The sequence below is a fragment of the Maylandia zebra genome, linkage group LG10 (assembly GCF_041146795.1).
Source record: "Maylandia zebra isolate NMK-2024a linkage group LG10, Mzebra_GT3a, whole genome shotgun sequence".
NCBI lineage: Eukaryota > Metazoa > Chordata > Actinopteri > Cichliformes > Cichlidae > Maylandia > Maylandia zebra.
The window spans coordinates 3,079,259-3,096,514 of NC_135176.1; the positions used below are offsets into that span (position 1 = coordinate 3,079,259).

Below are 17,256 nucleotides of genomic sequence, written 5' to 3' on the forward strand. Positions count from 1 at the left end.
GGAAAAACATGATACATTTCCAGCAACACTACACTTAAACCGCACCCCACAAACATGAGTCCACTAAACTCTATGGGCGAATTCTGTCTATTTAAAGACATGGATTACCTTGTGAATATTTACAAATGCTTTAGCCATCAAAAATGGTATCTGTCTAGCATCTTTTTTGTTTTACATTCTTGTCTTAATATAAATAATATAGTTTAATTCATGTTTTATCATTACAGACAAATGTTTGTTTCCCTTCAGGCAGAGAATATTTAAGAGAGGGGAAAAGTGCAGTTCTTATAATCAGAGGCAAACTGATCCTTTAATCCCCAATTTCAAAAGGTTAAAAAGACATTGCTGTTGCAGATAATGCAGCCAAACAGAGCACAGTCAATGTTATCGCTTATCTCTGGCACGTTATGTATCCAGTGTAAGAACAGCTTAACTTAAGAAAGGTAGTTGCGGCATCTAGTGGCCAGTTTGAAAAACAACACAAACTGGTAATTGTAGTAATACCCAGTAAATACACACGCTCACAACAGACCAATAACAAGACAGTGCTTTCAAAAAACTATTTATTTAACCAGAGTTAAACATTATTCTATTTTTTGCACAAGACGTGTTCTCAAACAAGAGGAGTGTTTTGTACACTGGAGTCACGACATCACAGGAGTCCCGTGTTGCTGTTTGCTAAGGCCGCTGACATTAACGTAACAGATTCTTTCTTCACAATTAACAGGAGCTTATAGATGTGAGAGTCCTTTGGAACCAGCAGACAGTCACTGCACAGTTCAACACTCTTAAAGGAACAGAAGCTTCTTGCCAGGTCTTCTTACAGCTTCTGGATCAGAATGGAAGAAGCTCCGCCGCCTCCATTGCAGATGCCCGCCAGCCCGTACTGACCAGACTTCAGGTTGTGCACCATGTGACCCACAATTCTTGCACCAGACATCCTGACAGAGGAAAGAGAAATAGAGGGTAATAGTTTCTTTTCTACTCTAGGTTTAAAAAGCCATGGCGTACTACAGAAGTGCACAGAAATCAAACATGGGACTGTATTTAAGGTAGGCACACGTAATTAGTGTCAGATGTTGTTTGGTCGGAAAAAGCAAACAGTTTGTGACCGCTATGCTGTTGTGATTTATGATAAATGAGGTTGGATAAAGAGAACTGTTGAACAATAAATACAACTGATGGAATGCAATAAAGATGTTAAACGGACAAGATAAGTACGGCTGGAGTTATTGGACTGTGGCAAATTTCATTCATAACAGTGACATCACGTCAGCCCCGCCATCGAACACCTCGGCGGCTTCAAACGTAGGCTGAGCCTGCCATGAATAGTCATTTTGGGAATGATTAATTTGGACTGTTCTTTTTCCAGAGTGGAATGATTTTTCTGAGATTTTTCTTCAATGACTTTCAATAAATTGGGTAAACAGGTTTGAATTTATTTTGGATTTTCTCTCATCTATACATATTTAATACTATATATACACACAGGCTCAAATATATACATACGCACCTATTTATATTGCTTAAATGTCTCTTAGCAAGTTAATCTCGGCCATGGCACCTTTGTTAGCCATTGACAAGCTTCTAGAATAAGTCAGGCTGGACATTTGAGCACACTGTTTCGCAGAATTTGTAGAGTTAATTTAAATTATGTGGTTTGTTGGCACAGAGCTGGCTTTTTAAGCATAGTCAACAAAGTCTCAATTGCTAAGGTCAGTGCTTAGAGAAGATCCACATACCTGTGGTTAAGCATTGCTCCAGTTAAATAATTAACTCTGACAAAGCCAAAAAGGTTAGCAGGGCTGTCACGTGTCAGGTTTCTTGTTTGCGAAGAGAAACAGTTATGATGTATTGTTTGCAATATTATGGGCCACATCTGAATATTTCAGACAAATGTAAACACATTTACTAGAAAAAAATACTTTTGAGAAGAACCAGGTGAGTTAAAGCCAAGTTGTAACATTTTGTTGTGTCACCTACCCAATGGGGTGTCCCAGTGACACAGCTCCCCCGTTAACGTTGACTTTTGCTGGGTCGATGTTCAGCATCTTGATGTTAGCCAGCACAACCACGCTAAAGGCCTCATTGATCTCCCACATGGCAATATCATCCTTCTTCAGCCCTGCTGCATCCAGCACCTGGCAGACACACACACACACGGGTCTAGTCATACACATATATGGGTCTAAATAATTATTATATTATGCTTTTGTATATACTTTTAATTTAACCTAAAAATATAAATATGAACAATCTTTAGTAATCACAAAACAAATATAACCCAGGCAAATACGACATGCAGTTTCTAAATGATGATGTCATTGTGTTGTTGTGTCACCCTTTGCAGCAAGAAGCAGGATCGCGCATTTGTGATAATTGACGATGAGCCTTTCAGGTTGGACTTGGTTGAATTCTTTGTTCACCTTTTGTCTCCCATGTCCACAGAATATTTCCCAAAGGTTTTGGGTTATTTACCAAAATCATCAAGATATTTTTTGAAAAATGGAGTTTGTGTTTATTTTGGTCAGCAGTGGTTTTGTCGTTGGAACTCTCCTATTTGTGGTCAGGCTTATTCTTATATTATGTAATCTTGACTGGAAGAAGTGAGGCCTTCAGTTCTTTAGATGCTATTCTGGGTTCTTTAGTGACCTCCTACACGAGTTGTTGATGTGCTCTGGCAGTGCTCATCTTATTCCTCCTTGCACACAGGGGCAGACACCAGTCCTGATGATGGGTTAAGGACCTTCTATGGCCCAGTCCAGCTATCCTAAAGTAACTGCCTGTCTGTTCGAATCTCTCCCATGCTCTTGAAATTGTGCTGGGAGACACAGAAAGCCTTCTGTCAATGGCAGATGTTGATGTGTCACCCTGTCAGAGTTGGTCTACCTGTGTAACCTCTGTAGGGTCCCAAGTATTGCCTCAGACTACTAAAAGCATAAGGTGATACAGAGACTGGCCTAATAGAGGACTAGTCTCATCAAACTAGTGAAAAAACTGAAAAGATGAGGAGGGAAAAACTGTTGGTGGCCTCCATCTGTAAAACCATGTTTTTGGGGGTTGTGTCATTGTTGCAAAATAATTAGAAAATGTAAGTGCCAGACTACATGCTCATAACCCACCTTTGGTACAGCAAATGCAGGAGCAATGGGGAAATCAATGGGTGCAACTGCAGCATCGGCAAAAGCTGTGTAAAACAAATCAGAGAATGTACAGATATATATGAACTGTTTGGCAACCAAAAGTCATCCAAAGATACTCTCAGGAGGAAACAAGAAACACTTTCATTTCAAAAGGAGTTCATTTTACCACCGTGACTTGATATAAACAAATGCTGAAGAACTGGTGTCAGACTCAAATGGATGCATTGAAAAACAACAACTAAACAAAGCCAGCTAACGGTTTAACAACAGAAGATTTTTTATGACAGATTTTTGTTACTTTAATGAAGATAGTTGAACAGATACCACTGGAACAAATGATGGTCAAATGTATCAAGTCAGCTTCTACCCAGTTCATTATACAGGTCCAACTATTTGGAGCCAGTCGGCCTTTGGGTTTGCAATAACCCTCTTTTAAAGATGCCTCTAACGAATATCAATGCTTAAACTTATTTGCTGTTTTCTTGTGATTTTAAATGCTCTGAAAAAAGCATAAAAAATGTGGTCAATGTGGTTCTGCCAGAGGTTTCTTCCTGTTAAATGTTTTTCTTTCCCACTGTCACCAAGTACTTGATCATATGGTGTCAGGTAATTATTGGGGTTAGGTTTTACACTGTCTTTTTGTTTTTTCCAGCAATATCGACCAGCACTGCCTCCTTCCTCACCTTGTGAGTGCGAACCAAGAGCAAACCAACAGTAAAGCTCTCCATGAAGCAAGCGTCCACGAAAAACTTACAAACAACCCTGGCCAGTGGAGTCACATTGAGTCTTTTTGCTGCATCTGCTGTCATTAAAACAAGAGCTGCAGCTCCGTCGTTCAGTGTGCTGGCATTGGCTGCTGTCACCGTGCCTGAAAACAGCAAAATAAAAAAATAACAAGAGACCCATCAAAATAAATTACACCTTTAATAACGCACAGATGAGCAACCACATTACTGTTATTAACATTTCCTGTAGCAGCAGAACTACTTGTACAATTTTTTTTAAGTTATTTTAATAAAAACAGTACACACTGTATTTGTCTGATGTTACACGTCTTAGTTAAAAATATTAAAGAAAATCTCATTTTTAATCTTTTTGTTTTATTTTAATTAGTGTTAAAGTGCAAGAAGAATGTGGATGCTTCACACGGCTTCATGTTGCTCTATAACTCATCGTTACCGTTCTCTTTCTGGAACACAGCTCTCAGTTTGGGGACTTTGCTGAAGTCGACCCGTCTCCACTCCTCATCCTCAGACACCACCACATCAGGTTTGCCTGCAAAACCCCATCAACAACATTAGCTGTGCAATAACACTAATTAAAGTCACTGGGCCGAGACAAACATGGTATATCTTCCTGTACCTTTCTGGGTAATAGTAACAGGTATTATCTCCTTTGCCAGCACACCAGCCTCGTGCGCTGCTCTGCTGCAGCTATAAGAGTTGATGGCGTACGCATCCTGCTCCTCTCTGCTGATTTTGCAGTTCTTGGCTGTGTTTTCTGCACAGTTACCCTGTAAGAGAGCAACAATATTATAATGCTCTAAATGCACATAGGCCTTATAATTTTCCAATAATAAGTAGAACATGAGGATCACCATGTGGAATTTGTTGTAGACATCAGTGAGTCCGTCCTTCACAATGAGGTCTTCCATCCTCACTCCTCCGTAGGATGGGGTCTCTCTTGCCATCACATAAGGTACATTGGACATGCTCTCCATGCCTCCTGCCACCATCACATCCTAAGTCACACATATAGAACTATAGTCAGAGTAATTTGCATTACAAAGCCAGAATAACCCATTATAAACAAAAGTTTCTTTCAGTCCTGATAAACACGTGCATTTATGCATTTATCAGGATCACATCTGTGATCGAGTACTAGCATGACAGCAAAAGATGCAGTATTTCAGAAGAATCTGCACTCGTGTTTTGTTACACCTTGCATATTTAATGCTGATAATACCTGGTGTCCACACATTAGACTCTGAGCTGCCATCATGATGGACTTCATTCCAGATGCACAGACTTTGTTGATGGTTGTTGCTGGTGTGCTGAGGGTCAGTCCTGTAGAGACAATCAGAGACATCATTCTTACTATAACAGAAATTAGATGAAGACAACTTCTCACCAGCTCTGGATTCTGCTTGGATGCACATTTGAACTCCAATGTCAAGAGATAATATTCAAAAAACAGTGTTTAGCTCAAGAAATTGGGAATAATTCATATTGCAGACTCAAAAATATCCCTCAAGGCACCACAGATGTATCAATATTGTGGGTTAAATATAGCCGAGAGGTCATACCTGCTCCGAGCAAGGCCTGTCGTGTGGGGGCCTGTCCTTCGCCAGCCTGAAGCACATTGCCCATGTAGACTTCCTTCACTTCTTCCGGAGCAATTCCTAAACACAAAGGCAACATACTGAACATGCACAGCTGCCTCAGTTTTAATGCAGCCCTGTTTCCACTCATGAGAGACAGATACTCAACCTATTGTTTGGACACAGCACCAGCCGATGTTTATCAAGCAACAGAGGAAAGTGGATCCGTCCGAGCAGTGAAAGTGAAGTGGCCAAACATACCTGCTTTGTCAATGGCCCCCTTGATGGCAATAGAGCCCAGTTTGGTGGCTGGAACTGAAGCTAGGCTGCCTTTGAAGGAGCCCATCGGAGTGCGGACTGCGCTGACAATGACGACTTCCTATGACCATACAATTTAGTGTATATATGTTATTGTGCTCTACAGATGATTAACTATCAGTGCAGGCTCTCAGTGATAGTACTTACATTGAGGGAAGGATGAGATGTGTAGGTTCTTGACAGATACTTGTGAGCCTACAGTGACAAGATCATAAATGTTATAAATAATAAGTGAACATAAGTATTCAGCTGATATAATGCTTATGACAGGTGTCTGACCTTTGTTTTGTGGATCTGATGGACCCAACACATTTAGGGTTTTTATTAACCAATACAACAATAACAACGTATCTAAAAGTACTTAACAGATGTTTATTTTACCCCAAGTCCAAGAAATATAGATAGACCATATATATGGTTAATATTTGGTCATTTACTTCTATTGAAGCCCATTTATGAAATATGCTGTTTGATTTTTGGTCATAAAATGTAATAGAAATAGAAAATTGAATCAAATATAAAGGCAGCAAACTGTCATCACTACTGACATTTATATCTTTCAACAGATTGATATATCATCTACAAGCAGCCTTTTTGTGCTACCCTATACAACAGTGTGTGTTACATATGTACTACTTGCCGTCCACCTCTAAAACACACATTGCAGCTTGTCTTTCTGTTGCTAAGGATCAAATCAGGGAACATCTACTGACACTGGTATATTTGTAGATGGGATCTAGGATGAAGAGTAAAAATCAGCTTTGATGCCCTCCACAAGCTGGACCACCATTTGTCTTGGCCCTGGTTGCACGATGCTACCAGTCAAGCTCAATGGCTCATTCTTTGGGCGAGGAGACTATTCAGTGTCACCATTTTTGATATCCAAGGGTTTGCTTTGGGGCAGGTGTTCAGTGTCAAATCCTGTCTTCGTGCTCACTTTCAGACTCTGAACTGATGGTGCTGCTTTGGCTCACCTGGCTGAGGAAGTGACCAACGTATGGAATTTAGAGCCCCAGATCATTTATTGTGTGTTATACCCCTTCACTCTCGCCCTGCGCTGATGTCTACTTTCTGCACTGTTCTATCCAATAAAGGCAAAATGACTCACGTTCTGAAAACTCTTCCCATCTGTTATCTTCCAAATGTTCTCTCTTATCTAAAAGTCCTAAAACTCCTCAGAGAATCCTTTCAACGATATGGAGAATTACAAGAATGCGAGAACAGGCAGATGAATGTGACTGAAATGTTTGAACCTCGTTTGGAAAAAGCACGAGCAGAAACACAAAACACACATTGGCGATCGTGGCTCAAGAGTTGGGTGTTCGCCTTGTAATCGGAAGGTTGCCGGTTCGAGCCCCGGCTTGGACAGTCTCGGTCGTTGTGTCCTTGGGCAAGACACTTCACCTACCGCCTACTGGTGTTGGTGCGATATGGCAGCCTCGCTTCTGTCAGTCTGCCCCAGGACAGTTGGAGGCAGCTAACTGTAGCTGCCTCCACCAGTGTATGAATGTGTGTGTAAAGCGCTTTGGAGTCCTTAAGGGGGACTAGTAAAAGCGCTATACAAATACAGGCCATTTACCATATGTACACCACATAGTAGAAACAGGTTTTGTGAAACGTTTAAACGTCCTGAGGCTTTGAAACTTTCTGACACCCGTCTCCACCAGAACATCTGCTGGCCACTTTTAACTATTGACACAGTCTCATAACCCTATTCTGTGAAACAATAACACAGGCAGCTGCTTCACAAGTCTAAATAAGGGTACTTGTTATATCAGGCTATTGATAATTATGAAAACAGCATGTGTTATCGCGGCTAAATCCCACACAAACAGGGAAAGAAAAACATTGAGACTGTTAAAGACAACAAGCTGTGACTGTAAAGAGCAGAGTACTTACTTAAAACAATTTATAGAATTAAACATACTGACAAATGAGGGCTATATTGAATGTGACAGCCACACAGGTTTTCAGCTTTCAGACTGAGTTGGCCTGGTTTTTTCCCTCCAAGTCACCTCCTCAGCTTTGTAAAAAAAAAAAAAAAAAAAAAAAAAAAAAGAGTTTGGATGCGTTTAGTTGATGTTTTAGTCGTCTGACACTTTCCATCATCAGGTTGTTCCACACTGCCAAACAAAGCTAGAAGCAGCTCTGATGTTTTAGATACCTTTTTGAATCTAAGCAAACACAACACAGTTAAGAGGTTGCTCCTGAACTTTTGCAACGTGTCAGTCTGCGTCTGCGTTTTTAATCACACTGAAATTGCATCTGCATGCAGCTCTCCTGTTTTTTATGACACAATTACACCGAGAGTATTAGTGGGAATAAAAAAAGAAAGAGAAGTTTCTCTTTTTGTTTTTTGAGGTCAAGGACTCATTTGTAATGACAATTATTTAAAAAAAAAATAGTAACAAATTATATTTTATAGTAATAGCACAACAATTCTTTAATTTTCATTGGTTTCATTACTACAGTCAAAATAATAAGTTTCTGAATGTGCAGGATGTTAGACTGTGTGTGAAGCCACTTGATGCAGCAAATATCATTTTCTGTTAAAAGTAAAAAACTTGCATGAGCAAGTAATAATTCCAATAAAATCATATTTATTCAATTACACTTTCTGGTGTTTTAGTGAATGAATACTCTATATTAGTCTTCACAATCCACAGCATAAATAACAATGAGAGATCTAGTATTAATTTTCTTACATGTGCATGTGGCCGTTTGTCTTAATTAAAAAAAACATTCACTTAATAATTACAAACACCAGCGCACATGACTCCGTCCCGGGGAAAAACAAACAAACAAACAAACACAACAACAACAAACCCAAATCCTGCCGCTTCACCTGTCCAGAAGCAGCAGCTAAGCCATCTGTCATAACTGGGGCGAAACGTGTCAAACACGATTACAGTGCGAGATCATTAAAATGGGTTATTTTATGTTCTTCACAGAAAATTAGCCGTTGTTGAAATAATGATAAATCTGAAAAACTTGACGTTTACTAAACAATGAAAAGGTGTCCCACAGACCCGAACATCACATGTTAGAATCAAGCTCCAGAATAAAACTGTCACCGTGAAAAATATGACAATAAAGGCAGGTATTCAGGTAATATCAGCTGCCTAATGAAGTGACAGGAGCTAGAGTTTCAATGGTACTCTTTGTGGGCGCTAAGCTAGCTGCAGCTGATGCTATAGCTAGCCTGTTTTGGTGTCAACTAGTCCTTTCTGATACACTGTCGACTGTATTGAAGCCAGTAAAGCATACTACTGCTTCTTTAAAGTACTCTGACCAACCAGCTACAAGTACAGTATGTTTTCAGGTGTTTGCATTACTTTAACCTGCCAAGGACGCTACTCTCACACACACACACAGAGCAAGGTTAGCACAGCTACTTGAAGTTAACCAGAGCCCTGTGCTGCCAGCCTAGCCTTCCTATTTCTTACAACAACATGACCACAAACCTAAGATGACAGTTTCACAGCCCATCACTTACCAGACGTTTACAGATTTGAGCGTGCATGGTTAAAAGTCCACTGGATGACATTTCGGACTGAGACACAGAACTGACTAACGCTTCACCTTCAGCAGCGCACGAATAAACACATCAGCCAATCACAGGAGGAGGTGTGCTTCCTACGTCATCTTTGGCTAAGCATTGTAGTTATTGTAGTTTCATCCACAACATCCAATGTGTATTGCTTAAATAAAATATATTGGGTTATATATATTTTAAGATCAACACACAGTAATCACATTTACCTTGAAATAAAAAATATAAATAAATATTTTATTTTACAGTATTTCACAGGTTCCAGTTCCACTGTTTATTGTTTATTCATTTAAGTGCCAGTAGGAAACGTTTCTGCTTAATGAATAAATGGCTGTAGAATATAAATTGATTCTCTCATGGTCCAGGGACTTTGAGTCAGTATTTTGGGTTTCGTGTGAGGTTTGGGCTCTTGTATTTAAGTCTGGGGTGTGTGTATTACAAGTGCATTGCTATTTTCTCTCGTCATATATTTTGTCCTCTGTAGTCTATTTATCTTCTGTTCCCCAGTCATTACCCCATGTCTGACTGGTCCCTCTGTATCCTGTCTCTGTCTTCCTTTTTGTCTGTGTCAAGCTGGTATGTCTCAGTGTTGGTTTTCTGTTTTATTTTGATAGTCCCTCATCGTTCAGTTTCACTTCCCATATATGTCCCCTATGATTAGTGTCAGCTGTTTTCCCACCTGTTCCTTCTTCCATCCTTATCTGCTATCTGTATATATTGCCTGCATCTTTCTCCCTCTGTTCTTTGTTGTGTTTTCACTCATCCCCTCACTCCTTATGTTTTGTTTCCTTGCTTCCAGTATGCATTTTTTGTCTGGCAGGAAAGTACGAAGAAGAAATCAAAGAAGCAGGAGGCCCAATTTATGCCATTGTATCTTTGGTTAGGTTAATGTTTCCCTTAAAATAATAACAATTTAAAATGTATAGTTTAATTGCTGGTATTAACTATTTCAGACTAGGTTAGAGAGTGCAATGAGTCAGTTAATACGTTGTCAGCATATTTGGAAATATGCAAAAGTATTTTCGTGCAAAATGACACATAATTCCCTGCACGGCAAGCTGATCATTATCTGATCAGCTAAAGAATTATAATCCAAGTATTCGCTATAATATGGAGCACAAGCTTACCTTCAGCAAAGGTCAGATTATTAACATGATTAGCAGCTATGTTTCAATGCTGTGGAAAAGACTTTAAAGCTTATAATGAGCTAGTTGCATATTTTTTATGGAAATATTCAGTGCCAGTGTTGTGAATAAGACCAGCATTACAATGTTAATGTGTGTGTGTGTCTATAGGGGGAGATATATTCCTTAGATCTGCATGTAAAGGAATTTACGTCATGTTCATGCATGTTCACTTCATCAACAAGAACATGTTGATTTCAGTCTGAAAAGCCTTGAAGCAGGACATCAGGATATTTCATCAGCACCGTGTGTGTGTGTGTGTGTGTGGGGGGGGGGGGGGGTCTATGTACAGATTTCTGTGTCAGGCTGTGTGGTAAGCAGAGGTTGTTTTTTCCCCTTTTTCCAAAAAAAGCTAAACTAATAAATATGAGTCACTCTAGAAACATCATAATGATTAGTCAAGAAGTCCATGAACACAAAGCACTGAATCAATGACCCATGACCATGACATTCTGCTCCGTACAGATGTGTTGTTATGCCAAGAAGCCATGTTATGTATTTATTATATTGTGTGAGAATGTATTATTTATATTGGATCTAATAACCAAAAAGTATCAGATGTTTTTAAACAGTTCAGCTTTTATATAAATAAGACATGTAGCCATCAGTTATTTAAAATTCATACAGTCATTTTTCATATCATAGTTAAGAAACAACAGTCTAAAGACAATGAAGTCATTTCGTGTATTTATTAGTGAATGCTCCTTTTAAAATGAAGTCATCTGAGCAATTACAACAAAACACGTTTAGAAAATACATTTGAAGCTGCATTTAGAAGGTCATTAAAATATTCTCAAAATTAATTACTTAATGCAGTGCTCATCAATCTCATACCTTCTGCAGCTATAGCACAATGCAGTATTAAATCCCCCTTTAACATAATACTACTTGGTCAGTGGTTCAATTTCTCTTTAATATTCTCAAAATCTTTAGAGGGTGTTCAGTCATATCAGGATACCAATATCAGTTTTTAATTTAGTTGTTTCCAGTATAAACTTGTTTTGTTTTGTTTCAGCAAAACTTGCAGCACTAAACAATCTTATTTGAGCTGTAACTGTTGTTAAAGTACAATGAATTACTCAGGCAAGGGCAAAGATTTTGTGTCCACCTGGGATCAAAATAATTTAGCAGAGGCAAGGATGTGTAGATCATATATTTATAGATCATAGTACTGACTCCTTAAGCCCCACTTTTATTATATGTTTAAAAAGAAATTGAGAAAAGTGCAGTTTAAATGTTTTCAGTGAAGTACTTGAATAATACTGTAGGCTTTGTTTACAGATTTTTGTCTTAGTTTGCACAATTACTACATACTGTAAAAACAAAGACCCATTCGTCTAGGAGTTCGTGCAGCGCAGGAAGTAACTGTTCCTCAACACACGGTGCCGTGTCCCAGTCCCCAGGTCGTACTCATACATGTAGGGTCCACTGTAAATGTAAGTGTAACCTGCAGAACAATGGCTTAGTGTTAGTCTAAATACTAGTTAAAGAAATGGTTCACAAAAATAATACATTGTCTTAATTCAATGATATACATGAGGCCACTGCTTTCATGTGTTGGTTATACTAAACTAAAAGACGGTTAGCTTAGCTTAAAGCATAAATACAGCCAGCAGACTTTGCCAAAAAAATCCACCTACTACTGTCTCTAAGCTCAGTACTTAATACTTAACTGTTGTTCGGGGAGGTTATGTTTTTAGACTCATTATAAAGTAGGTGCTACTTTTCGGTTTTACACTGGAGCATATAGTTTAAGAGTTAAAGAGTTTTCAAGAGGTTTTAGAGCTGCTTCTGGTTCTGCTGTTATGTTAAAAATGTGGAAATTAGAATGACAGTAGCATGACTTTTAGTCTGACAAGACATTTTTTTAAAATCTCTAATTTCAGGTTAGCAGTGAGGACCACTCACCTTTGTGCTGGAAAGCTGCTGTAACTCTTCTGGTCAGGCCTGCAAAGGCCTGATTCACCAGTCTGGGATATCCTTGCTCCATAGTCTTTCTGGACTCATCATAACTGGAGAAAAACAGAAAATAGATTGATCCAGTTGACGTTAATAGTATAGAGTAGTTCACAGTGAAAATTGGAACTGGTAAACTTTCAACTCACCTGAAGTAATTATTGCCTACAAAGAAGAGAGTTTTGCCAGAGTTTACATCATGAAGGGCAGCGTCGATTTTCCTCACTCCTTTTGGCAGACCAAAAGCAGTTAGTGTTTTAGGGTAGCCCCGCACGGGCTGGTTGCCAGTGAAGGCCCACACTTTGCGACCTGTAGAAAACGATTGAAAACGCTTAAGTTAGATTCCAAAATATGGAATGTGTTTCTTACATAGATAAGGAGAAACCAGTACCTTTGAACAGAAACACTGTGTCTAACTGTCGGCTCTCATACGCAGCATCGATGTCCACAGGGGCACTGGGCCACAAGCTTCTGATGAGGCTTTGCTGTGGAGTCTGGCTCTGGGGGAAGCTACGCCACAAGAAGCTGATAATAAATAGAGGCAAACATGAGCCATCAAACAATCATTACTAAACTGTGGATTTAGATGTTTTAGCACTCTGCTGCGGCGCATATCTGAAACCTGTCTTTGAAGAAGATAATCTCTCCTCTGTGGGTTGTGACAGCATCCAATACCATGGTAGAATCACAGGCATCAGGAGTAGTGGGAGGCTTGGGATCATCCACAGAGGGATCCTTCCTAGAGTTTGAACCTAGAATTCAAAAGATACGTTTTGGGAAGCCCTGCTTCACAATCCACCAAAGGTCAAAACGAGCAGCAATACCAAAGCAATATTCAGACCCTCAGTACTCACCATAGAGGTACTGAATGCCCCTAACATCATCCTGAGGCAGAACAAAGGTGTCAGGGTTTCTGTAGGAGTACGTTGGGTACATTAGGGCACCAGGGACATTGGAATGACCTAAGCCCAGAGAGTGACCAAACTCATGGGCGGCGACAATGAAGAGGACGACGCCTGAAGCCGAAAACACATAATGGCAGGCCGGTTACAGGACAGTGCGACAATGCAGTTATTTTCTAAAATCACACGTAAAGCACGTAAAGATCAAAAAAGGAAAAATGATAAGTGAAAACCTCACCACGGCTTGAGCGGAACGTGAAAGATTCATCATCGTCAAAATGAGCATCCCCTCCAAGACCATCACCGGGAGCAAAGGCGTGGGCAAGAGTGTTACCGGGCCCATCGAAGGAATTAAAATCACCATGTTCTGTTAAATAAGGCAAACAAGCCAAAATTTACAAACCATTTTGTGTACACATTGACATGAAACATTTGGTAAATAGTTATCTCCAAGTGGATTCAAACAGTCAATCTAAAACATATATAACTCTATGTAATACAATATAATGCCGATTAGAGGTATCGTGTGTATAAGTACATCATTTCTTTAGGATTTTCTGATTCTGAGTAACCTATCCATACTCTATTTTCTATTGTTTTAGACTCATATTTTTAATAATGATGTTATCTGAGTGCATCTTCCATTGCTGAAAAAGATTTGCACTCACCCCGGCGAACAAAGGAGATCATAATATCAGCAATGCCGCTGTAGATCCTTGTGAACCTCAGTGGAGTGACTTTGGCCCACACCTGCAGAGCTTTGCCTATGGAAGCATCCACCTCTGCCACAGACATGTCAGGTGTGTAGTTCTCTATCCTGCAGAGCACAACAATAATCAAGAAAATCATTAGTGTGGTCACATTTTCTCACGTTGTGTGTTATGTTGTGTCTTTAGATCATTCACCTGTATGTGAGGCTGCGTTTCTGCCATTTTTTTCCATAAATGGAGAAACGAGCGACCTGTTCATCGGGAACCCCACAGCGGGGCTTCTTCATCATGGCCAAAGTGTCAGCATCCAGAGACCCGGTGATCTGGAGACCAAAGAATCTCTGCATCTCAGCCAGCTTCTTGTTCAGCGGGCTGATGCCCCTTCTGACAGCTGGACCCTCCTCCTCTGTGAGGTTGAAGAATTTCTTCAGGTAGTTCTGTCAAAAAACATGAGATCTGAACAATATTCTTAATACCCCATAATCCTAGGACTTGTGTTACAATTATAGGACAAGCAAAGGAAACATATACATACCTTTGCAAAACTTTCATCTTCCACAGAAACTTCAGAAAGCGGCACAGAGAGAACTGCAGTCGCCAGACTGAACAGAATACACCCGGTGAGAGACCTCATACTTCTTCACTGTTTTGACTTGTGTGCATACATTGAAGTCTGGTGTTATATAGGCTGTGGAGGGGAAGTATCGTAGAGTGGGTGTGTTAAGCAACTACTTCCTTGAGCTGATGACTCAGTAATAGTTATATTTAGGATGACATGACTGAGGAGAAGATCAGCACAGATAGAAAATTCCCAAATCAACTCTGTGATTATGAGATGACACATTACAAAACATTACATACCAAAACTACAGATTTTTAAACCAAATATTATGTTAATAGTGAAACAGTAAGGGATAATAAAACCAGTGAGTTTTGACTGCTGTACATATCATTGTAGGATCATGCTAGTGTATTTCTTCATCAGTGTTTTGCTGATACTCATTCAGACAATATTGTCTCTATGTATTTAAACAGGAGGGAGATGAAACATTTATTGTATATTTGTCATTTTACTTTGAATATGTTTCCTAATTTTGCATGTTGTTCGAAGTTATATTACAACAGACACTGTAAATTTTGCTTAAGGCGGTTTAGCACAAGTCAGAAGATATTTATCGAATCCATCACAAAAGGGAGTACCTAGATTATTTTTTCTACTGATAAGTGAGCAATGTGTCCTGAGGCTAAACCCAAACAAGATATATCGTGCTGTCAACAAACCCTCTGTTTACTCTCAATTTTGCATGTGGTGCACAACAGTGCTGCCATTCTTTTCAGTATTGGACACTGATGGTAGTATCGTTTGGATTGTGTCTTAGATATACTGAACAATGCTAAAAAAAACCCAGCTAGTACATGTGTAAACTATGACCAGTTAGTACCTGTTATGAAAAAGTATCTATTAAGTGTCTATTAGGTCCTTCTTCTTTTCTTCTTTTATTTTTTAAGAAAACATAAAATGAAACACTTTGAAAAAAGTTTTTTCTATGGTTTAAATATGCACCACATGATGATCATTTCTTTTGTGTCTCCATGATTGCATATATGAGTACCTATTTTGGGGGCAATTATATGGGTCAATATTACAACACTCCATTACACAATGAGCTGATGTTAACAGATTTTAACACAGACTGCATCAGTCATCCGCAATCGTCTCGTATAAGGATTACAAGAAGTCTTGTATAAGGTCCACCGGTAGTGGGGCACGATGACTGTCTTGGAAAACAAGAGAGCTTGTAATGCATCAACAGAACCAAAAAAAAGAAAGTATGCATTTTCATCATTTTGTATATATATGAGTGCTGTTGTGACATGAATCAGAGACTCGTCAGGATTTTGACTGCATGACAGCAAGAAAAAAGAGTTTTTTTTAACCTTATTTGGGGCAAATTCATTGAACGTCATAGATATTTTGTGAATCATACTTCAGTGGTATAGTGTTCATGCTTTTACAATTAGAAACTGAAATTGTCACTTTTTAAAATTTCTCATATTTAGAAACAGGCTTCAAAATACACTACTCTACTGTAGTAACAGTACCTATTTCCAGCATTCTTACAATGTTTATGCTTCTGTTCCAGAAGTCAGAAAACCTCATTAAAAAGCCAGTTTGTCCACTGTGATTGCAGCTGAACCTGATGGGAACTGATAACTCAACCTATGACTTGTTACTGCAGCTTGATGATCTGATGCATGAATCACAGAGATTGAATCACAGAGGTTGTTGTAGGCAGAAGATCTTTTACTACTGAATGTTGAGTTGTCATGACTGAAATTACCCAAACACTTCAGGGACTCTTCCTCCTTCTCAAGAATAGTACTCTCTATCTGCTGCCTTTTAAGGTAATGAGGTAATGAAGTATTCAAAAAAAAAGAAAAAATTCCAGACCATGCTGAGACGACTGAATGGATATCAAAGGCTGATGCTCATTGTTATACATCCTTTTGGCTTTTGTTTTGGTAACTTTGCAGTACAGTGTGTAAAAACCATGCTGATAACCCCATCGTTATATGAGTAGTCATCATAGTTTCCCTCCAAACAGAGATTATGATTCAAACATCAGGTCTATCTCCACAGTCAGGTGTATGTGGGCAGTCTATGATGAAACAGAGATCCACACCCATAAACATAACAGTGTGCGTGTGAGACAGTGAGACAAGAAATCCAGACATTTCCATTTTGGCAGCTTATCAACAATTTTCTCAGATGTTAGTTCCTGGAATGATAGATGTCAAAATGGCTAAAAAATAGCTCAGACATAACAAAGATGTGGCATGGATTTGGCAATAAATAAAAACCAAAGTGTGAAAATTATCTTTCAAATGTCACCATCACCATTCAACATTTCACCATTCATCATATCAGAAAAACATACTCCTCCAGGAGTGAGAGTTCTAGTCACCGTCTGGGTTCTCCTTGGAATCCAAACCATTTCAATTCCAAATGTTTACTTACAGACACCAAGCAAATCTGAGCACAGGAAAAGCAGGTAAGATACTCTTTTGCAGGCAAGGCAAAGAAACTTTCAAAATTGTGAGGAGCCAATGGACTGATCCAGACTGCGAGACATGAAAAATATGGTGACTTTTCCTGTTCTGTGGTCATT

At 39.2% G+C, this 17,256-nt stretch overlaps 2 protein-coding genes across 2 annotated transcripts; both read right to left on the bottom strand.

The window, feature by feature from the left end:
* Window positions 1-546: 546 nt before the first annotated feature.
* On the bottom strand, window positions 547-9,413 carry acat1 (acetyl-CoA acetyltransferase 1). The gene is made up of 12 exons (XM_004561605.3): window positions 9,278-9,413; window positions 5,929-5,976; window positions 5,725-5,842; window positions 5,449-5,544; window positions 5,109-5,209; window positions 4,741-4,884; window positions 4,506-4,656; window positions 4,323-4,418; window positions 3,898-4,011; window positions 3,123-3,187; window positions 1,984-2,141; window positions 547-941 (listed from the first exon to the last, which is right to left on the bottom strand). Exons 1-12 carry the CDS (start codon window positions 9,326-9,328, stop codon window positions 821-823), a joined length of 1,263 nt encoding a protein of 420 aa, XP_004561662.3. The 5' UTR covers window positions 9,329-9,413; the 3' UTR covers window positions 547-820.
* Window positions 9,414-11,408: 1,995 nt separating this feature from the next.
* Window positions 11,409-14,720, bottom strand: LOC101479082 (collagenase 3-like). The gene is made up of 10 exons (XM_004561604.4): window positions 14,622-14,720; window positions 14,282-14,523; window positions 14,045-14,193; window positions 13,615-13,743; window positions 13,329-13,490; window positions 13,097-13,226; window positions 12,866-12,999; window positions 12,624-12,783; window positions 12,427-12,530; window positions 11,409-11,965 (listed from the first exon to the last, which is right to left on the bottom strand). The coding sequence occupies exons 1-10, from the start codon at window positions 14,718-14,720 to the stop codon at window positions 11,856-11,858; spliced, it is 1,419 nt and encodes a 472-aa protein (XP_004561661.3). The 3' UTR covers window positions 11,409-11,855.
* Between the last annotated feature and the right edge of the window lie 2,536 nt (window positions 14,721-17,256).